This window comes from Misgurnus anguillicaudatus, chromosome 15 (genome assembly GCF_027580225.2).
Source record: "Misgurnus anguillicaudatus chromosome 15, ASM2758022v2, whole genome shotgun sequence".
NCBI classification, from domain to species: Eukaryota; Metazoa; Chordata; class Actinopteri; order Cypriniformes; family Cobitidae; genus Misgurnus; species Misgurnus anguillicaudatus.
The window spans coordinates 31706753-31730692 of record NC_073351.2 but is presented as its reverse complement, the minus strand read 5'-3'; the positions used below and the strand labels follow the sequence as shown (position 1 = coordinate 31730692).

The following is a 23940-nucleotide window of genomic DNA, read 5'->3' as shown; positions in this document are numbered from 1 at the left end:
AAATGAAATATTAATCCATTAATAAATAGTTCAAAGTAATATAACAATTTACAAAAACAACATAAAACAATGAATAAGTTCATCATTTAAATTGCATTTATAAATTCTTAATTAAATAATGGAATTTCAAAATGTATTTAAAAAAGCGATTTAAAAAGAGAAATAAATAACTGGATTTATAAATTGAACTACAAATACAGGTTTAAATTAGGGCATTTCCGTTTAACATTTCTGTTTTCATTTTCCCGATGGTTCTCCTTATTCTTTTCGCTATTCGATTAGCTTTTCGTTTTAGCCTCTCTATTTAGCTTTTCCGTGACTCTTTGGGTCCTCATCCGGAGATCTATAAATCTGGGCATGACGTACAATCAGAGCCAATCAGCGAGCTTGTTACATCCACCATAGCTAATTTGCATTTCTCATTTGACCATTTGCAAGGACCCAAAGAGTCACGGAAAAGCTAAATAGAGAGGCTAAAACGAAAAGCAAATCGAAAAGCGAAAAGAATAAGGAGAACCATCGTGAAATGAAAACAGAAATGTTGAACGGAGGTGCCCTTTTAGATGCCTAGTTTGAACCTGTATTTGTGGTTCAATTTATGAATCCAGTTGTTAATTTCTCTTTTTAAATCGCTTTTTTAAATACATCCATTATTTAATTAAGAATTTATAAATGCAATTTAAAATGATGAACTTATTGAGTGTTTTATCTTGTTTTTGTAAATTGTTATATTACTTTGAACTGTTTATTGGTGGATTAATGTTTCCTTTCTGCGTTATTTTTATAATATCACTTTTTATTGCCTAATAAAATGTTACAAAATGATTTTTTTAACTTTGTCTATTTATTTATAGATTAATTAATGAAATTTTGAACAAATCTATTAATTGCTATTTTTATTGTCCAGGTAGTTATTAAATATTGAAGTTCTTTATTACATTTTGCATGACTCTTGTGGTCCTCCATAGGTTAGTTGCTCAACTGATCGACTCAACTTTGTGTCATTGATATTAAAGGCATAATATCATAAAGCTTCAAAAAATTATTATATTTCCAATTACTAAAAACCACAACAGTCCTTGTGTTGTTTTAAACCTGTATGGGTTTCTTTCTTCTGTTGAACAGAAGAATTATGGTAAGCACAAAATTGATGGTACCGTTAACTGTGTGCTTACCATGATTTATTAAAACATCATCTTACAATATGTGTTCAACAGAAGAAAGCAACAGATTTAAAACAACATGAGGATTAGTAAATGCGACAGAATTTACATTTTTGGATGAACTATCCCTTTAATACATAATTTAGACCTAGAAGTCTCATTATGAACCAGTTCTCCTTATGTGGATGTTCAGGCACAGAAAATAATTGAAAAAGCTAATTGTATATTTATGGTTTCTCTCTCTTTCTTTTAGTCAAGAGATGTGTGACGAGCGTCTTAATTTCACCATGTGTCCGCTGTGTGATCGTGTGTGTGATTACTGGCAGCTCAGCAGTATCTGCAGTACGGCGCGTGTCAGCTATCTCTTTGACAATCACGCTACTGTCGCCTTTGCTATTTTTATGTCCCTATGGGGTATGAACAATATTAATAGAGTCTTTGATGATAATCAATGAATACAAAAATACATGCATTTATGATTATTATGGTGGTATATTATAGTATGAACATAAGGTTAGATGTTCATGTAATAACTGTGTGTGTGTGTGTGTGTTTAGCGGCAGTGTTTCTAGAACATTGGAAGAGGAAGCAGCGTTGTTTACAACACAGCTGGGATTTGACAGGCATGGAAGACGAAAAGGTAAGAACAGTCTGAAATATTTTAGAATTGAAAAGCATGATCAAACGCTGTCTCACAACTCCTCTAATTAGGCCTGTCGCCATTACATAATCACCTGATCATGAGTTTTTGATCTGTGCGTTTTAATAATGTATTAAAACTGCTGTCAGATGCACCCTGCAAACTCTAAGGTCTTCCTTTATGTGAATTTAATCGTGAAAAATATCAGACAGAAATAAATCCTATTAATACACAATAAGATATATATCACTTTATATATAGCTACCATCATCTAAACACTCCAGAATATGGACTTTACTTAAAACCCCAGTACTAATAACAATATGCAGGGTATCTCAGAAGAAAATCCTTACTAAAACAATAGTCCAACTCAAACAGACTCTATTAAAGGAGCTTCACATTAATTGTTCATGGTTTGGTCTTCCATTAGATTATGAAGATTGAAGAGTTCATTGTTTATGAGGGTCTTGAGACCCTTCACCTGAGACTTTTAATTCAGTCTGAAGTGTAAGCGTGTGTGAGTGTTTTCCTGTAAGTGGAGGCCGAGTGTGTCACGTGTGTGCGATAAGACGTTTAAATAATGAGATGTGTTCTGGGTAAACCATTGAGCTGATGGGATGAGGAACCAAACACTTAACCGGACTCCATGGAGAACATGAGTGCCATGCTAATGTTAAATCAACATAGTTTAATTTAACCTTGCCTCATTGGTTACCGTTTCTTTCCAAGAGAAATCTTTTATCACTTCTCAAATATTGGTAGGTTTCTTCAAAAATAAAAATGTTTAGCTAAAAAATGAGATAATTGCATTTTTGTAAAGGGATTTTGTTAGCGATCAGATTCAGAATGATGCTCAAAACATACACAGAGTTTTTATTGTTTTTGAATCAGTGGGTGCTTAAGTGTTTTATAAGTGGATAAGAGCATCACCTAGTGGATAATAGCGGAAATATAGATTGCCGTAAAAACTCGTTAGTCAAGCGTAATTGGCAGGGAAGCGTTTTTAATTGACGACATAACTTGGAAATGGTAGGGGAAAGAGTTAATAGAACGTTCCACAGCAATGAATCTGAGACTATACCATACTCGCTATGGCACTGTGAACTCTTCACTGTCACTGCTGCTGTGATCTAAACGAAGAGATAAATCAAGTTTAGATAAATTAAGTTATTAATATTAATTAACCTTAAAGCAAATATAGGTTTATACCAAGGCTCACTCACAATACGTACCTCAAAAATACATTGCTCGAGGTACATATCGTTGCATCTTTCAATGGAATGTCCACTAGAGGCGTTTGGCTTCTCAGTTTTATTAAAAGTTATGAAGCAGACACAAATTTAAACCTGTTCGTCTTTGTTTAAGGTGCATTGTGTTACTTTAAGAAGGATCTTATGACAGAAATTCAATATAATATACATAACTATATTATCAGTGATGTATAAAGACTGAACTGTTACTGTGGGTTCACACCAGACGCGAGTTCAATGATTTGCGCGAGTAGATTACATACAAAGTCAATGCAAAGATGTGATCAGATGCGTCCTCGCGTGGGACGATGCGAATGACACGATATGGGCGTTTGCGTGAAAACAAGCGCTATTCGCCTCAAACGTGTCTTCGCCCAAATTGAAAATATTCATCTTGAGCCAAAAATTCACATGACACAAAGTTAAATCCCACGAGTAATCTAGAGCAAGTAGGGCGATGCCCCGCGTTTGGTGTGTACGTAGCATTATGTGTTTATTATTTTAGAATGAGTCGTTTTTATCTACATACACGCGGGTAAACAGACAAACTGTTTTGTCACTACTGTATTTTGTCTTAGACGACAACATGTTTGTCCTGTGGCGGCTACCGTAGCATTTCGGTGAACTAAGCCACTGGCTGCAATTCACAATCTCACTGCTAGATGCCGCTAAAACCTACACACTGCACCCTCACTGTAAAAAATTCCTTGTTGCACTTACATTTTTAAGTTTAATCCACTTGAATTTTACAAATATATATATATATATATATATATATATATATATATATATATATATATATATATATATATATATATATATATATATATATATATATATGTGTGTGTGTATATGTATATATATATATATATATATATATATATATATATATATATATATATATATATATATATATATATATATTTGTAAAATTCAAGTGGATTAAACTTAAAAATGTAAGTGCAACAAGGAATTTTTTACAGTGAGGGTGCAGTGTGTAGGTTTTAGCGGCATCTAGCAGTGAGATTGTGGTAACCATGGTATAAGCGGAATAATTGACTCCGGTCCTTTGAATTATTTGAAAATAATGCACACCTGCGGTGTAACGGCACTCCACTTCGCATCGTGCCGCATTACCACCTTGGTGTGCATTATTTTCTTATAATTCAATGGCCCGTCGTCAATTATTCCTTACATATTGTGTAGCCTCTCTGGGTCACTGTTATAAGTGCCTAGGCAACAAACTCAATAAAATTGTTTAAAACCATTCAAAACACAGGACATACACTAACAAAAGCTAATGAACAGGTGTACGACAACAGTTGCAAAGATAGAAAATGTCTATTATTTTAAATTAGGATGCGAGTAAAAGGTCAAATTAAACAGCATATTTATTGGTGTAAACACAGTAAATATGTGACTCATTCATGTTTTTCTTTGCTTTGATGCTGACCAATAGGACAGATCTGAGGTACATGATCAGTACCCCCCCCCCTCTCTCTCTCTCTCTCTCTCTCTCTCTCTCTCTCTCTCTCTCTCTCTCTCTGCCCCACCCCATATATTTCTCTTCTGTCACTTGCTATTCCCCCTCCCTTGTTCTCTCTCTGTTTTTCTTGTTTGTGATTTTTCTGAACAGCAGGGTAGTAAATATTGCATCTGAATCCATGATGACGATGTTTGAAGAACCAGCCTTTAATTCATAACATGAGGAGAGCTTTACAGTGGATTAATTTTGTAATAACCTGTGTGCCAACAAATCCTTTATCATGATTGTATACATTAACCCCGAAGCCGTAATCCTGACCACAATGTACTTGCCAGATTATCTTTTTTGTGAAGTTACTTGAAACACATTTTGCATCATAAATCGTATTGCATATAAATGTGTTCGCTTTCTACCCAGAGAAAGTCATAAATGTGTTCGAATCTCTAAGGTTTAATGGTTCTCAATAAACTTGCCATTTTGCCTCAAGAAACCAAGCACTTGATTTTAAGCAGAAGCAAGATAATTATTTCCATTTGTGAATCCAGTTACTATGGAGATGGTTTCGCTTGTGTATAATCTAGTGTGTATGTGTGTACGTGTGTGTGTCACCCTTGACTTGTTTGTGCTTTCTGAGATCAATGTAGACACAGATTACAGCACTTAATATGTGTGTACTGCATGTGTGCAAGTGTCTGGAGAGAATACTGAACTAAAATGATAAATATCTATACCTCAGAATGAGCTACGGCCGGCATATGAAGACTTTCTTCTTAAGAAGCAACAGAAGAAAGCAAAGAATAAGAAGAAGGATGAGGTATAGTAAATCACACTCTTGTTTATCTAATCCTATCAATCATACCCCAAGACTATATAAACAGCTTTAAGACGGTGGGCACCAAATGTAAATCTGATATGAAAAATCCCACATTAATCAACCACATATTGTGGCCTGGTGCAAAAATCTTAGGGTGGGTCCAATTAATAGGCTATAATCTATCGGTCCCCCACTCCCTTAAGCCTTTTACAGGGCCATGGGCAACATTTTTGGTTGTGCCCTTTGGATGGTACACTGAAAAGAAAACACTGGTTGCACATAATTGAATTAAGCTTTGTTAATATGATTTTTTTTTCAAAAGTTGTTGGATCTACGTAATTCAATTATGTCTACCAGTTAAACATGATTTAATCACGTTTTCTTAAAATTAATGTTTATTAAGCTTAATTTCATTTTAAGAATTCATCTTAATTCAATCATGTACAACCGATGTCATTTTCAAATGTAAAGTTCACTAATTGAATTTTACAGTGCATACACTGTAAAGGCAAAAATATGTGATTTTCCAGCCTGATCTGACAAAAATTCGTACCTATTTCACGAGTTGGCCAATTCATATGAAGTATGAAGTGAATCGTACAAAAACATACAATTATCATAAAACAACAATAACAAAAGCCCACTCCAAACCCAAATGTCAGGGGCGAATGCAAATACTTAAAAATTTAGTGCATCATTTTTGCATCCACTTTTTTAAGTAAGTTTTACTTGAAATTTTAAGCAATTGCATAAGACTTTTTTAAGATGTCAAATAAATCATTGGTGTCCCCAGAGTTTTATCTTAAAATATCATATAGATAATTTATTATAGCATGTTAAAATTGTCACTTTGTAGGTGTGAGCAAAAATGTGTTGTTTTGGGTGTGTCCTTTAAAATGCAAATAAGTTGATCTCTGCACTAAATGGCAGTGGCGTGGTTGGATAGTGCAGATTAAGGGGCGGTATTATCCCCCTTCTGACATCACAAGGGGAGACAAATTTCAATGACCTATTTTTTTACATGCTTGTGGAGAATGGTTTACCAAAACTAAGTTACTGGTTTGATCTTATTCACATTTTCTAGTTTAATAAAAGCACTGGGGACCCAATTATAGCATTTAGACATGGGAAAAGTAAAATTTTCTTGGTATGTCCCCTTTAAAATTCCATGTAATACTTATTTTTTAAAAATGGATGCAAAAATGATGCACTATATTTTTAAGTAAATCCAGCATTTTTTTTAGTGTAGTTCAAAATGTACGAATGTGGTCACACGAATTCATACACATTAGTCACCTCATAAAACACGTACGAACTGCCAGATAGCATTGAATTTTCGCTGCAAGAGCTCGTAATACAAAACAAAACAAAAAAAATTATACCTCTGTAAAAAATGGTTTTGTGGCTAAGTAAATTTAACTAAATAAAAGGAGTAAATTCTATAAAAAAAACAATTCTTGTTTTTTAACCAAATGTGAGTAAAAAAGAACACAAAAAGGAGTAATTCTTAATGAACACATTATTTTGCACTTTTTAAGTAAATTTTACATGGAATTTTAAGCAATTGCTTAAATTGCTTAAAATTCCATGTAAAATTTACCTAAAAAAGTGGATGCAAAAATTATGCCCTGTATTTTATTTTTTTTAGTAAATCCAGCATATTATTTTTTCAGTACCATATTTTCCGGACTATAAGGCGCACGGGAGTATAAGCCGCATCATTCAAAAATGCGGGATTAAGACGAAATAACATATATAAGTCGCAGTGGACTATATGTCGCGTTTATTTAGAAAATTATTTCACAAAATCCAAGCCAAAGAACAGACATTTAATCTGGAAAGGCAAGTTATTCAACTAAACAATAGCAGACAGAACAGCAGGCTGAACAGATGTCTGTATGTTAAAGGAATATTATCAGTTATTTAAACGATAAACCATAGCATACAGAACATACCTGGAAGGTTGAATAGTCTAAATGAACCGAACAAGACAACTAGCGTGAAGTTCGCAGACTCGTCATTCCACATTACTGAATCCATTGAATTACATCATTACAGGAGCAGCATATAGCAGAATCTCACGGCTGAAGACAGTAATGATGTCTCTTGCCTCATAAATGTCAAAATTAATTCATACTGACTTACAAGGCGCACCTGACTATAAGACGCAGCACCAGCCAAGTTATGAATAAAAAAAACGCGGCTTATGATCCGAAAAATATGGTAATACTACTTCTGCATGTGGTGCAGCACAGATTGATCGGTGTACTGTATGACATCTTGTAAGAGCAAATCGATAGTAGTACTGTTACTACAGTATCATACGTCGGTCTGTGCAGCGTTGCATGAAGTCGAACACATCTATGCAGGGTTCCCACACCTTAGTTAACTTTAAATCCAGGGACCTTTCAAGGACTTTCCAGGTCAAATACCCTCAAATTCAAGGACTAATAGGGGGACACGTTGTATATAGTTCATTGTATCTATATAGTATAAATACATTGTTTCAGTTCTCTTTCGAGGGAACTCGCGCTGCGTCACTGCGGTGACACTTTGGGGATCCCTCCACGTGCGTCTGAATGTGTATATCAAATTCAACCAATGATGTGGCTTAACGACAAAGACAGGGTGACTCGGGAGCCTGGATGTATATCACTATCTGAAATATTGCCAAAGACGGCGTTACAGGAAGTATGGCAAGGGAGACGCAGCGTCTCGTTCACTTCTCAGGGAACAACAGTTACATACGTAACCCGAGACGTTTTCATGTGTCAAACACAACTATGCAAAAAGCATTTTGTTATGAATCAACATTCGCATACAGAAGATATAAGCATTAAAAGCGAACAGTTTAGCATGTGTGCTTAAAAAGTCTAGAATTTTTATGATATTATCCTACACTACACAGGGAATAATATGGATTTTTTTCCAGAAAACTTCTTGCATAAAATAGATTCAAGCACTTTCAATGACCTGCATCTATGTGTGTATATTTTCAAAAACGTCCCAGGGCCTTGAATTTTCCCCCCAGATTCACAAACTTTTAAGGATTTCAAGGAACCATGGGCACACTGTCGATGATTTCTACTACAGTAAAAGCGGAAAAAATTTATAATGTGTACAGTACAGTGACACCATGTCAAACATTGTTGAAAACATTTGGGGTAATACAAGTACACATGTGAACAAAATATATAACACTGCGCTAGTAGAATTTCGATTTTTTTTAATCAAAAATGCAAAACAAAAGGGTTATTCGCACGAATAAAGAATAGCTATAGAGAACCTAAAGGTTATGTGGATGTTAAAGGTTCTTAATGCAACCATACAGCTTGAAAAATAAATTATTTTTAAAAACGTTAGTTGTCACACTAGTATGAATACTATATATATATATATAACCAGAATTATATCTGCTTATACTGTCTAATTTTATCCATTGCATGATGTTGTTCAACTTATTGCATGAAAATGGTAGAAAATGGTTTCAGGTAGAAAATGACAGAAACAATGTGCGTGTCGTGCTTTTAATCTCTGCTTTGTGTGACAGCCGGATACAGGAACAGATGACAAAGGAAGAGAGAAGCTCCTGTCTGCAAAAGGAGGGCAGTCACCGGTGAGAAGGGAGGGGCATGATGTGGGAGTTTACTGTGAATCTGACAGAAAGAGTTAGCTAGCTAATCAACTTAATCGAAAGAGGCGGAGCGCATGTATTTCTCTGCTGTCAGTCAGGGAGGGGTCAACGAACTAACCCCGCCAGACCCCACCTGCTCCCCCTGTGCCTCTTCCCCAGCCTATCTTTCTTCACAAGCTCTCTCTCATCTTTTTTATTCATTCTGACAATTTAATTTATTAGATAACAGATCGCACGGATTGCATGCCCTGCAATGTCTTTTATATCCTTATTTCCCAAATGAAATGAGCAGTTTGGTCGCAGTTTCACTTGATGTGATTTTGTGGATTTTTGTTACTGTCATCGTGCCCTTGTGCACCGTGTCAGACCTCCGCTGCACACACGCAACACACGCACACGCTCAAACACTAGCTCTCGCGTACACACTTGCTACACACGCCACTGAAAGCAGATTACCTCTCTGGGTATTCCACACTAGATTATGCAGGATTAGAGCCAGAGCTGGATTAAAACACGCAAGTTAGAGTGGTGTCCTTTCTCTAATCAAAGACACATGTTCACTGTGTATGCTTGTGTACCTGAGAGTTTGTATGCTTTTAATTCACATCTCATGTTTAGAGAGGTTTGGGATCAGGCTGTTCATTAACCTCTGCATGCACTTCGACTAAATCACTCTCACTTACATAAATTAACATTTCTGTTCCAAAGCTTTTTTCTCTAAGTAACTCTAAGTGTGTCAAAATGACTGCTTTGAAAAGTGCACACTTGCTGTCTTTCTGAGTAAACATTATTTACTTCTTGTGAGATTTACAGCACATTGCAGTGCTGTTCATTCACTTCAGCATGCACTTTAATTAAATCTCTTTCTTAAAGCTTTCCCTGCCAGCATTTTTTTTTTTAAAAGATGCCAGCCAGCGGCAGCATTTTTTATGGTTTTCACAAAAGTTTAATGCTTTCCAGAAAATGTTTTTCTTTAAATATATAAACATACAGTATATAAAATAAAAAGAACAGACCCTCTGCTTTCAAACAAACAAAAACATTTCATCCTACTTATTTGTTCTCTTTTTCTCACCTCTCAAATATGAGTGGGATTCTTCTTCTTTAGCAACAAGCTGAGATAATTGCGTTGTGAAGGACTTTTGATAGAGATCAGATTCATAGCGATCCTCAAAACATTCACGGAGTTTGACTGTTTGCCCTAAGGAAATACTTCCGGGTTTTATAAGTTAGGTAAGACTGCCACCTGGTTGATAATAGCGGTGTTACAGTTGCCAGAAAAACTTGTCATTGGCAGGGAAGCGTTTTCTCTTAATTGACAAGTTAATCCGACAATGGCGGGGAAACAGTTAAAGGCGGAGTCCACAATGTTTGAAAAACGGTTTGGAAAAGGAGACGGGCCGACTACCAAAACACACTTATAGCCAATCAAATCAAATCAAATGCCAGGTTGCGTATGTGTGGGGCGGGTCTATCAACAGAAGGTCCAGAGTCTATTGGGGTAGGGGCGTGTTTGTTTATGTGATTTCAAATATCAACATTGGCTTTCAAACATCATGGACTCCGCCTTTAACATCCGCATTGCACACTTACATTGACATTTATTCATTTAGAAGATTTTTTTACTAAAGCGGCTTAGAAATGAGGAAGCATTCAACAATATTTTTGGATACTTTGCCTATTAACAGTGTGTTAAAATCAAGGCTTTGAACCGGTTCACGGAACGAAAACGTAGCGCTTTTCTAAGCGGATTTAAAAGAGGAACTATATTTTATGGCGTAATAGCACTTTTGGGAGTACTTCGACTCGCCTGAAGTCGCGCTGCTGTGACGCAATCGGTCTTAAAATACGTCCTTAGAAGGTCGCAGCCCCTGAATTGGGACACAGCTTTCATGTGGAGCAACTGTTTATGCTGCATCTTCTTAACGAAACGCCGTTTGGAATTCGCCCTTCGTGTGTGTGTGTGTGCACGTGTTTAAGTGCACTCAAAAGTGCTATTACGCCATAAAATATAGTTCCTCTTTTAAATCCGCTTATAAAACATGTTTGCTGCATTTAAAAAGCGTGCACGCCTCTCACTGGTTGCTTTTTGATCGCATCCTTAAAAACTTTATTGTTCAATCAAATTTATTCTGTCTTTTCACGTCGGCCAAAATAATTTTTGCTATTATTGGCCGAAAAGTTGCTAAACATTCAGTGCATCCCTGGTATACTGTAGTAGTTTAACTCTTTCCCTGCCATTGATGAGTTAACTCATCAATTAAGAGAAAACGCTTCCCTGCCAATGACACGTTTTTCCGGCAATCTGTATTTTCGCTATTATCCACCAGGTTGCACTCTTACCCAACTTATAAACCCTAGATGTATTCTCTTAGGGCAAACAGTAAGAACCCTGTGTATGTTTTGATCATCGCTCTAAATCTGATCTCTATCAAAAAAACCTTCACAAAAATGCAATTATCTCAGCTTTTTGCTCAAAAAGCAGAGGGTCTGTTCTGTTCTTTTATTTTATATATTGTATGTTTATATTGTATGCAAGTATCCTACATTTTACATCACATTTATGCATTTGGCAGACGCTTTCATCCAAAGTGACTTACAGTGCGTTCCAGCTTTTTTATATTCTATGTGTGTATGTTCCTTGGATTTAATCCATGACCTTTCTATTGCTAATGCAATGCTTGACCAATTAAGCTACAGTACAGGAAAACAATTATAGTTTGGAGATTTAGTGCGACCCCTGTTGTTTAAGATAAATCGTATATTGAAAATGCATATTGTAAAATACTGTAGACAAATTATAGATGTATAAACTCTGCCATTATATCAATTATTAGTGTTAGTATTGTTTTTTCTACACCAGTGGATTTCTAGTTAGAAGTAGTTTACTTTATAATGACATTAGGTAACATAATTTTGTTGTTTTTGTTGTAGTTTGTAACTGAGTCTCTGTCATGGAAGGACCGCCTGCCTGGGTTCTGCATGAACATATCCTCCATCCTTCTTATGGTGAGAACCTTTAGCCTAACGACAACTTAATGTTTGTGTTTCTTTATGTTGTGTTTAAACTCTTGTTTGTCATCCTGTCAGATTGGGGTCACATTTTCTGCCGTCTCTGGAGTGATTCTGTACCGAATCATCGTTTTCGCTGTTATGTCAATGAACCCTGACCATGAAGCCAAGGCCAATGTGCGTGTAACCGTGACAACCACAGCTGTCATCATCAACTTGCTGGTGGTATTGGTACTGGATGAGATCTATGGAGCCATAGCAGCCTGGATTACTGAGCTTGGTGTGTGTTTATTTTTGCACTGAAAAAGACAAAACATACTGTATGACGATGTATTCTTGATATAAGTCTGACTGTAAGCTTAGATGCAATAATAATGATGATTGTGAATGTGAAATTAAATGTTATTTTCCAGAGATTCCAAAGACAGAATCAACATTTGAGGAGCATGTGATCTTAAAGGCTTTTTTACTGAAGAGCATGAATGCATTTGCACCTGTTTTCTATGTGGCATTCTTTAAGGGCAGGTAAGAAGACAAATCATACCCATTCAAAACAATGTTAACTGATGTGTTGCTTTTACTTGGATTAATAGAAGCTATATGAGCTATTTATGTCCAGTGTGTTGAGACAATTCGCAATCTTGCTTAGTGCTTTCTGTAGTGTAGTGTGTTGATGTGTGGTCACGTAGTGAGTGTTTGTTTACATGTTTATCATAGTTTTGTGTCTATCATGTATATTGTACATGTAGTCTATATTCAAAATTACTTCATAGTAAGCATTTATATTGTTTTTATTTTTATGAATATAATAATATACAGGGCAAAACTATGTCCTTTACACTGCACAAAATTATTTTCAAGAATAAATGTCTTATTATTTTTGTCTTGTTTTCAGAAAAATTATCATAAAATTCTTTAATTAAGCTGCTTTTTCTTGATGAGCAAAACGACCCAAGAAAATAAGTGTAGTTTTTAGACCAAAAATATCAAATGTAAGTAATTTTGCGCATAAAACAGGCAAAAAATCTGCCAATGGGGTAAGCAAATTTTTCTTGAATTTTTCTTGAATTTAGTGTTTAAGAAAAATGTTCAAGATTTTTTTATGACCTTCTTGGGTCGTTTTGCTCATCAAGAAAAAGCATCTTAATTTAAGAATTTTTAGATATTTTTACTGGAAACAAGACAAAAATACTAAGAATTTTTTTCTTGAAAATCATTTTTTGCAGTGTATTTTATAAGGTAGGTAATTCGTACAAATTTATAAATCTCATTCAAATGTTATAGTGCAATTAACATTTTCACCAGTTTTGTCTTAATAATATTCTTACACTGCAAAAAATGACTTTCTTACTTAGTATTTTTGTCTTATTTTCAGTATAAATATCTACAAATTCTTAAATCAAAATGTATTTTCTTGACAAGCAAAATGACCTAAGAAAATAAGTTTAGATTTTAGACCAAAAATATCAAATTTAAGTGAATTTGTGCCCAAAACAAGCAAAAATATCTGCCAATGGGGTGAGAATTTTTTCTTGAATTAAACGTTTCTTAGCCATTGGCAGATATTTTTGCAAGAAAATACATCTTGATTTAAGAATTTTTAGATATTTGTACTGAAAACAATACAAAAATACTATGTAAGAAAGTCATTTTTTGCAGTGTACAGTATTTGAGAACATGCACATTTCCAGCTCCAAATTATAATCTCAAAACTGCTAACTTTTATGTTTTGTGTCTATATGTAGTGTTATGTCTTTACTATACACTGTCAGAAAAATGGTCCCATGTCGTCACTAGGGTGGTACCCTTTAAAAAGGTCACAATATGTACCATTTAGGTACAGATATGTATAGTATATATTTGGTACCAACATGTACTTCTGAGGTACAAATATGTCCTCTTTAGGTGCAAATGATTAATTTTTAAAGGGTAGCACCCTAGTGACAAGTAGTGACCATTTTTTAGCATCTGCTAAATGCCTAATGTAAATATTTTTTGACAGTGCAGTGTCATGCAGTACTGTGGTAGATTGTGACATGTCCGATGTCAAATTGCTGAATTGTTTGCTTACCATCTACTATTTAGAAAATAGTTGTGCCATCAATATGTGTAAAAAAATCCATCATAACTCTGTTTTGCCAACTTAGGTTTGCTGGTCGTCCGGGTGATTATGTTTATGTCTTTAAGGATTTCCGAATGGAGGAGGTAATAAAGCAATAATACAGTTTGTCTTTAGCGTGTAAGCTTGGTTTAACTACTTGTTTGCGTATGTGCGTCTGTTTTGTTACAGTGTTCTCCGGGTGGATGTCTTATTGAAGTGTGTATTCAGCTGGGCATCATTATGCTGGGGAAGCAGCTTATACAGAATAACGTGTTCGAAATTGCCATTCCGTAAGTGTTGGACATGCATACACTCACACATCCCCCATAAAAACCCCTAGACTAATTTTCTTTGATTTTAAAATCTATCTCTATTCACCTTGATGAAACCCCTGATTTGCTTTTTAAATTAACTTTTAATACGCAACACAGAAAAGATGAGCACAGGGAGAGATGAAAGAAGTGTAATTTTTTCCTAATGTTTGTTTGAATTGTTACTTCTAAGCTGACAACACATTTATACAGGAAACTGAAGAAGATGTATCGCATATATAAAGAGGAGAAAGAGGGAGCGGCAGATGAGGAGGACAAAGATTCAAAGCGAGAACCACAGCGCTGGGATTTGGATTACGACCTGGAGCCTTATGAGGGGTTGAGCCCAGAATATATGGAGATGGGTAAGTACGCTGTCGGAAAAAATGGTCCCAAGCTGTCACGACACCCTTTAAATGGGTCCTACAAAATACAATTTTAAAATATATTCAATTCAGAGTTCCCACGGGTCCTTGAAATCCTTGAAAGTTTGTGAATCTGAGGGAAAAATTCAAGGCCCTGGGAAGTTTTTGAAAATATACATCCTTAGATAAAGGTCATTGAAAGTGCTTGAATCTATTTTATGCAAGAAAAAAATCCATATTATTCCCTGTGTAGTATAGTATCATATATCATAAAAATTCTAGACTTTTTAAGCACACGTGCTAAACTGTTTGCTTTAAATGCTTATATCTTCTGTATACGAATGTTGATTTATACCAAAATGCTTTTTTGCATAGTTGTGTTTGACACATGAAAATGTCTCGGGTTACGTGTAACGCTGCGTCTCCCTTGCCATACTTTCTGCGTCCCTGTAACGCCGTCTTTGGCAATATATCAAATAGCGATATACTTCCTGGCTCTCGCGTCACCCTGTCTTTGTCGTTAAGCCTCACCATTGGTTGAATTTGATATACACATTCAGACGCACTTACCCCTGGAGGCGTCCCCAAAGGTTCACCGTAGTGACGTAGCGCGAGTTCCCTCCAAAGGGAACTGTAACAATGTATCTTAAAAGGTAACACAATGTAACCTTGCTCTCACTTGAAACGTGTCCCCACATTTAGTCCTTGATTTTGAGGGTATTGGACCTGGAAAGTCCTTGAAAGGTCCTTGAATTTGAACTTAACTTAAAGGTGTAGGAACCCTGTCAATTATACATCATCCATATACGTACTATATGACTATAACCCAAGTATCCGGGTCATGTGAATGATTATGAGCATTGAATGTCCAGGTGTAAGGAATTAGATAGCGACCACAAATTTATCTCCATCCAAACGCATGAGTTTTATCATGGATAAGGCATGCAAATATATTTTTACAGACATGCTAATAAGAAACAATTACCATCTGAATAAGGCTAAAGTCTTATTTAGTTGCTGATCCTAAATAAGACTCTGTTGCACAATTGGTGGAGCATTGCATTAGCACGCAAAGGTCATATGTTCGAACTTTTTAGAACATGTATAGCTTAAATGCACTATAAGTCACTTTGGATGAAAGTGCCTATCACAAGCATTCTGTATGTGTAAATGTAGCTGTATAAGATATGCACGACACAAAAAATCTATGAAGACACTGAGTGGCCTACAACACAGACCAGTTTCAACCAGATAGTGCAGAGCAATTTGTACCTCGCTTGGCAAATTGGTATGCACTGCAGTTGGTCATTATTTGGTCACGACGCTGCACGGTTCACTAGGCTTAGCGTGGTCCCTCTGCAGCAGTGATGCATTTTGGTCTATATTTTTTGGAGGAGGGGATTACCAAGAAAAATGGCTTTGTGTCAAGAAGGTTACCAACCCTGGTTTACACTGTTGTTTTATAGCTTTGTAATAGATGTGATTAAGGTGGCCTATAATGATTTTGAGGAAATGGGTTTGATCCGGGATATCCCTAATATATGTATGTGTGTTTGCTTGTCTGCAGTTATTCAGTATGGATTTGTCACGCTCTTCGTGGCTTCCTTCCCGCTGGCACCGGTCTTCGCTCTGCTTAATAACGTCATTGAAATCCGTCTTGATGCGGCAAAATTTGTCTCAGAAATACGTCGACCTGACGCTGTCAGTGCCAAAGAGATTGGTATGAAATGAAGCATAAATATATATTGATTTACTCGTTGTTACATTTATGTTTTATCTTAGCTGTCATTTGCTTTTCTCTCCATTCCCAGGCATATGGTACAACATCTTGAGTGGAATCAGCAAGTTTGCAGTCATTACAAATGTAAGTGTTAAAAGTAGGATAATGGGGGAATTCACCAAGATTGATTTGCACCCACTAATGACAATGTTCATTTGCATCTCTCTTAAAATGAATTATCCAATACTCTTAAGTCTGCAATATCTGTGTTGATAATGAATACAGTGTGCATGGCACATTGGGTGGTACTGGAAAATGCAGAAGGGGACTGTACTGTGTGTATTTAATTTATTTATTTAATTAAATTGATGGTTTGTTAGAAAGATGCAAGATATTTGCATTGAAATACTGTGTGCAAATGCACAAAAATATGTTTTATGCTTTTCTCTTTCTCTTTTTCACCTCAAGGCATTTGTGATCTCCTTTACATCAGAGTTTATTCCTCGGATGGTATATCAGTATTTGTACAGTGAGACAGGCACCATGCATGGTTTTACCAACCATACACTGGCTTATTTTAACACAAGCAACTTTAAACCCGGTACCGCGCCGCATGAAACAAACTTTGACCGCCAACTCAGCATTTGCAGGTAAACACAAGTACACATGCATACTAACATACTCATATAAATACTTAGATTTCCAAAAAAACAGTAATAAGAAGCACTGGTATATTTGTAGCTATTACTATTATCTAAAAGTAAAGATCTTGTTCTATGAAGATATTTTGTGAGTCTCCTACCGTATGTATATAAAAAATATATCATATTTATTATAAATAAAACATTTATGATACACTTATTTATCATTAGTAATATGTTTTGCTAAGGACTTTAATTGGACAACTTTAAAGGCAACCTCAGATTCCAGATTTGCAAATTGTTTTATCCCAGCCAAACATTGGTTACCTAACCCTTTCAGTTGAAGTATAAATCTCAATTTCAAAAAATTACCCTTATGACTGATTCTGTGGTGCAGGGTCACATTTTCTACTCTACTAATCCTTTTCCTCATAGGTACAAAGACTATCGAGATCCCCCTTGGTCTCCGGAGTCTTATCAACTCTCGAAGCAATACTGGTCTGTGCTTGCTGCACGCCTGGCGTTTGTGATTTTTTTCCAGGTCAGTTTTTTACTTCTGTTAGCTATAACAGTTATACTTGACAGTAATCCATTGTCAGCGAAAACCGACGACGTACATTTATAGTGCACAACCAGGGGCATTGTTTCTAGAGGGGATGAAGGGAGGATACCCCCAAATAATTAAAACTAAAAATAATAATCAAATCAGCCAACTAAAATGTATACAATGATGAATGAAACATGTAAGGGCAGTTTCCCGGACAGGGTTTAGATGAATTCAGGACTAGGCCTCAGTTATATTAGGACATTTAACGCTTTTTTATTCATATTTCCGTTATTATCCAGTAGGTGGCGATCTTACCCAACTTATAAAACACTGAAGCATCAAAAGTTTTAAAAACTCAGTAAAAAATGCTGGTGGGGAAAGAGTTAAATAGTTTATACAAACATTTCTTACAAAAAATAATACTCGTGTGCATCTTGAGACATCTTGAAACAATGGCACTGATATATGTTAATATATGTCAGTGGAAGATGTTTTTAAATTAAGGAAGCTCAAACATGCATTTTAGTCTGGGACAAAGATAAGGCCTGTTCAGGAAACTGCTACGAAATGTATGCCCTTCACAACATTTTAAAGCAACGTTTAGGCCCCGTTTACACGAGAACACTCGAGGGTGAAAACGTAAAAATATTTTATCGGATGTGCCTGCGTTTTTGGGGCTTAAAAATGCAAAAAGTGAAACCACCCTCCAGAGTGGAAATCTTAAAAACGCTCCACTGTCGCGTTCCCGTCTAAAGGGTAAAAATGCAAACGTCTGCTCGCGGTGGCCCTAGTCGCCTACGCATTTACGTCACAGGCATGCGCCAGTTCAGGAAAATAACAACAAACATGTCGGATTATTTCTATACGTCAGACCTTCAAGTTGCCAAAGCAGCTCTGATAAATATACAAGAGTCTTTCCAGCAGTTGTAAAAAATATTCACAGCCAGTATTACTGTTCAGAGAAGGTGCATTAATTACCTCTATCAAATTGTTGATGCGCCATTTCTTTGGAGACAAACCAGACGGCTTTGGACAAGACCTGGGAGAACAAGGAAGAAGGTTGTACGCAGGCGCGTGGACTTGGTGTTGTGTGTCAGTGCTTTACATTGTCACCTAGCCGCCTGAAGTGCATACTACATCGAATATCACACACTTTTGCGTCACCATATGCAAGCAGATTTCCGCTCCAAAACGCTTGTATAAACGCAGAATAAAAAGTGATAACGCAACAATACTTTTGCGTTTCTCTTTAGATCGTTTCCGTGTAAAAATAGCCTTAGATTATACACATGCCACACCATTTCAAAAGTATAGGCTAATCATAACTGTTAAACTTCATGCATGATATCATGAGGCTGGTGATGTAAGATGTTTGCTTTTGTCTATTTTTTGTGATTTAGAATTTGGCCATGTTCCTCAGTATGCTGGTGGCATGGTTGATCCCAGACGTGCCTCACTCTTTGAAGGAACAGCTGAAGTTAGAGAATGCTCTCCTGTTAGATCTTCTGCTCACTGAGGAGATGGACAAGAAGTCGAGTGCCAACATTGATACAGCTGTCAAAGGTTCAAATGAGGAACCACCAGATGAGACACCTGTCTGCAGTGGGGTAGTGTTAGGCCAATCAGATGAAGAGTTAAAAGAGCTTCAGGTGCCCAACAGAGAGGAGCCAAAGAAACCACACACAGAGCAACCTATAGCGTCCACCAGTGATCAACACAATGATAACCTTTCATCAACACATGACGCTCTCGATGCAGCCGAAGAATCTCAGACAGAAATACCTTGTAATGAAACTACAACTGCAGATCTTCGATCAGAATGTTCAAATTATCCAAAAACAGCCTCGCTGTCACGTTACCAAGAGTTTGACTTGAACGGACCTTTACCCCGAGACCCAAGTACCAAGTCTAAGAGCCGTTGCCGAACCCTCCCTTCAAGGCAAAGAGAATCTGAAGAGGTTACTATTACTCAACCCAAGCACTCCACCACATATACACACTTTGACCAGAAGGTTCCTCCATCTCTCGGTGAGCCCGTCTCCAAAATCGAACCCTCTGGGAGCCAAACGTCTGTGCCGTTACGCCTCCAACCTAAAACCGATAACACCAGTAGTGAACTAGCATCATTGCCCCGCCCAGAACTCACAAGCAGCCATTCAACATCACCTCCTCATCCATTATCCAGAACAGAGTTTGCAGGCGACCTTTCGAAAGTCTTGCCACGTCCACCTTCCAAACCAGAGCTTGTGGGCAGCCATTCAACAGGATTACCACGGCCTCCCTCCAAACCAGAGCTGATGGGAAGCACGACGAAAGGACATCCCTGTGACCCAGGCTCCAAAGCCAAGGGGCGGTGTCAGACTCTTCCTCCGAAATACAGAGGCTCTGAGACTGCAGTGGTGACACCAGCCAGACCAAGCCACTCCATCACCTTCACACATCTCAATGAACAGATTCCCCCTACACCCAGCGAGCTCAAGCGTAATCCTCCCGTATGAGTGTGACAAGTGGAGAAACGCTCTACGTCTTTAGCACCTTGTATCCAACACTATCAGTGCCAGGCAACCCATGCCATCAATTTGATGACTGAATTGAGATGGCTTGGAAAAGGTTCTTACTAATCCTCGCAGGGGAACCTCTTTGCATGAAATCATTATCTTAACACTTTATGGGCGGATCATGCGCAGCCAGGTTTATCCTGTGCATGTTATGTCATTTGTCTGGAGCCGAGTGACTCTCAAACATTGTCTTATACTGTGACTTGCCATTCTGTGTTTCACACACAAATACCTGTACACACACACACACACACACACACACCAAATCTCATTAACCTAACCTCTTGAACCAGAACGGAGAGAGGGTTGGGAATGTGGGCCAAAGGGCTTTGCAGTCCATAAGATTTATTACTCAGCAAGTAGAAGCTTCATTTTGTGGTGTTGTTCGCTCATGCATTTTGCTCTGTGTATGATAGCTAAATGTGACCTTGTTAACACAATACGTCACCTTCAAAATCAAAAAAGGTTGTTCGTGAAATTGTCTGTTTGTCTTCGGTGGCAACAAATATGTTCGTGTCTCATCCACATAGCAAGTTAGCATGTATGTTGCTGATTAGCAAGTGCATTTCATAAAAAAATTGTTGTTGTTTAAGTGGATTCATATGACATGCAAAGCCAATTACTTATTGATATGACATTAGTTGCTTACAATTCTGATGAAGGCTATACTGTAGTATTTAACATTATGCTAGTACAACTTAAGTTGATGAATAGCATGTTATATTCACTGTGAATACTTTTCCAGAGATTAAGATAGACCCAATCATTTAGAAATCACCAACATCCACACTAATGAAGGACAAAAAAAGATACGAACTGGGCATGTACACACTGAACAGATTTAGAAATTACACATCCATATATGCAAGATGAGTCATTAAAGCCACAATAAGTAGGATTTTACAATGGACAATAACAATGGCGAAGTTTACACATAGGTTCACACCAGCCGCGTTTGAGGCGTCAAATTCGCGTCTACCGCGTCTAGTTTGCCGCTTGAACATTTTGAGTTTACTCGCTTCATTCTACTTATCTAGACATTCACTACTAGAGCAAGCTCCTGATTGGTTAACGCAGCGCGTTTTTCCGCCAAAACTCAATTCGGGCAAACTAGACACGCGGATGAGGCGGAATCGCGTTTACCGCGCAGCGCTACATGCCTCATTTGCGGCGCGAGACCTCCAGGCGCGCGTCAACGCGTCTTTACATTGACTTTACATTGACATTGAAATCACTCGCGCTTGATGCCTCTACCGCGGCTGGTCTAAACACGGCATTAATGATTTTTTCATGGAATGTGGAATGATGGGAGATTGCTTTCACCATCCAGAGACCACCATGGATGAGGTAATGAATGAATGTTTTTACATTTACATTTAGTCACATTATTCTATGCCATTGTAGTAAATTACCTGCAAGGCACAACAGTTGCTTGTTAGTTAGACGCTGTATAACCGCCACTTCTGCATTTGTCGTCTGTTTCTACAACCGGAAACTGAGGATAAAGTGGATATTAAGTCACTAAAAGGCCGACAATTACAAGGGAGACAAGGGAAAAGCCATTGTTTTAAATATGAATTTATCAAAGTTTCTTGGGAACGTTTAAGATAATGTAAGTACGCAACTCCATAAAATATATTCAATTCAATTTTATTTATATAACCCTTTTCCCAATTGTTTAATTGTTTCAAAGCAGCTTTACATTAATAGATGCAGGAGAAAACACAGAAAAATCGATGGAAAACATAAGCAACATAACAGCGGCTAAGATTAAACCATACTAGCGAGCGAAGTAATAATGTAACGTATAATAGAGGGTGCTAAGTTAAGCCAATGTCAGCTGACTCCCCAGGGGTTGAAAAAACCTAGGAGAAAAAAACTCCTGGATTTTTTGGCAGGAGGGAAAAGTCCTAGGAGGGAAAAAACCTTGCGAGAGCCAGACACCGCTGATTCTATAGAATATTATATTATATAATAGGTACGATTTTATACAATTTTATGGGAATTAAAACATTTTAAATAATATATATATATATATCGCATTATGCAAGTGGTTTTTAGATATTTTATTACAAAAATCTTACATATTGTGGCTTTAATATTTTTTGTCCATTTTCCTGGAGATAAAACACTGGACATTTTTAATCTGTACAGTCTGCAATAACTTTTAGAAATACACTAAAATCTTAATGACCACTAAGCTAACAGACGTTAACTAGCCACAAAATTAAAGGAACAGTATGTAAGAAATGTATATCAATTCATCATAAAATGGCCCTGATATGTCACTAGACATTAAGAAATCATTTTAATTTCAAATACTTATATCACTGACAACAGTGGTCCGGCCAGGATATTGTCATTTAAAAAGTGGAGTTCCAGCCCTCAACTGATGTTTATGTTGTCATTTTGTGTATTGGCCACCATTGCTTTACCAGTTTTAGCCACAAGTTTTGTGATTGCAATACCAGTTTTGGCCACAATCCTACATACTGTTCATTTAAATGATTGCGGCATGGGGTCTTTAAGCACTCGGTGACAACCAATTTTAGCTGCTGTGTGTACATGACCACACAGTGGTGTATTTGTATTTTACATGTGTGGCACATGTGTATGTTGTGCATTGTGCTCCCAGGGATTAATCACAGTTACAGTACAAATGAGCATGTACGACATTCACTTCCATGTTATTTCTGGAGGTCTTGAGAAACATTTACCACTATTTTGATAATATAATAAAAACATTACAATTCATAATAAAAAATGTAAAGAAGAAGTCTCTGCTTGTTACCTTTAGCTTCTTGCAGTTGGTTATTGTTGAAATGATCCTGTACATTCTATACTGTTGATTGCCACTAGATGGAGACAGACAGAGACCCTCACCTGAAATACAGAGACAGGACTGGTTAGACATTGGCTTAAGGCTTTTATCCAAAGCGACTTATAGTGCATTATACATTTTTTAATCAAGATGCATGGGTTCAAACCAATGATCTATTGCAATGCTAACACAATGCTTGACCACTGAGCTATACAAGAGCTCCTCCAGGAGGTAACTGCTGAAAGTCATGCATGGACCAGTGTGATGTGCCACAAACGCCATTCATTTTTACACTTAGTATATACAACTGCAATGCAGTATTTTTTTTTAAGATTTTTTGTCTTGGTTTAGTTTCACAAAAACCGTAATCTGAACAGGAATAAGACAGATTAGGTAGATGATTTATACATAATTAAATAAATATGAACATAATTAGACCATCATTTGGACCAATTCTAATGAACCTACCAGGAATGTATAAAATTAAGTATTTATCTGAAGTATTTTTGTATTTTATTTCATTTAAGTCCATATTGTATTTGAAAATGTTTCTGCTGTGCTACTGAATGAAATCCTACAGGGGGAGTTGTTGCAGTTTATGTCCTCAAGGATTTTACAAATGTTGTAAAATGTAAAAACATGTCAAATCATGTTGATATTATAGTACTGTAGTACTGTAGTACTGTAAAATGTATTATTTTCAAGAAAAAAAATCTTAGTATTTTTGTCTTGTTTTCAGTAAAAATAGCAAAAAAATTCTTAAATTAAGATGCTTTTTCTTGATGAGCAAAATGACTTAAGAAAATAGACCAAAAATATCAAATTTAAGTGATTTTGTGCATAAAACAAGCAAAAAAATCTGCCAATGGGGTAAGCA

The 23940-nt window shown here is 36.6% G+C and overlaps 1 protein-coding gene and 1 long non-coding RNA gene across 3 annotated transcripts in view; one reads left to right on the top strand and one right to left on the bottom strand.

The window, feature by feature from the left end:
• ano2a (anoctamin 2a) overlaps positions 1–23018 on the top strand; it is a 35103-nt gene extending 12085 nt beyond the window's left edge. Inside the window, exons 12-26 of the mRNA XM_073853782.1 lie at positions 1417–1577; positions 1721–1803; positions 5276–5353; positions 8904–8969; positions 11922–11996; positions 12078–12279; positions 12413–12524; positions 14147–14204; positions 14290–14390; positions 14625–14776; positions 16344–16496; positions 16588–16640; positions 16965–17146; positions 17573–17678; positions 19085–23018. Of these exons, the coding sequence (XP_073709883.1) occupies positions 1417–1577; positions 1721–1803; positions 5276–5353; positions 8904–8969; positions 11922–11996; positions 12078–12279; positions 12413–12524; positions 14147–14204; positions 14290–14390; positions 14625–14776; positions 16344–16496; positions 16588–16640; positions 16965–17146; positions 17573–17678; positions 19085–20182 (2680 nt within the window). The 3' untranslated portion in view covers positions 20183–23018. The remainder of the gene's footprint in view (positions 1–1416; positions 1578–1720; positions 1804–5275; positions 5354–8903; positions 8970–11921; positions 11997–12077; positions 12280–12412; positions 12525–14146; positions 14205–14289; positions 14391–14624; positions 14777–16343; positions 16497–16587; positions 16641–16964; positions 17147–17572; positions 17679–19084) is intronic.
• Positions 1–23940, bottom strand: part of LOC129419540 (uncharacterized) — an 88730-nt gene that overhangs the window by 56925 nt on the left and 7865 nt on the right. For both annotated transcript variants that reach the window (XR_012357759.1, XR_008636560.2), the window contains one exon: positions 23034–23125. This is a non-coding gene — a long non-coding RNA (uncharacterized lncRNA). The remainder of the gene's footprint in view (positions 1–23033; positions 23126–23940) is intronic.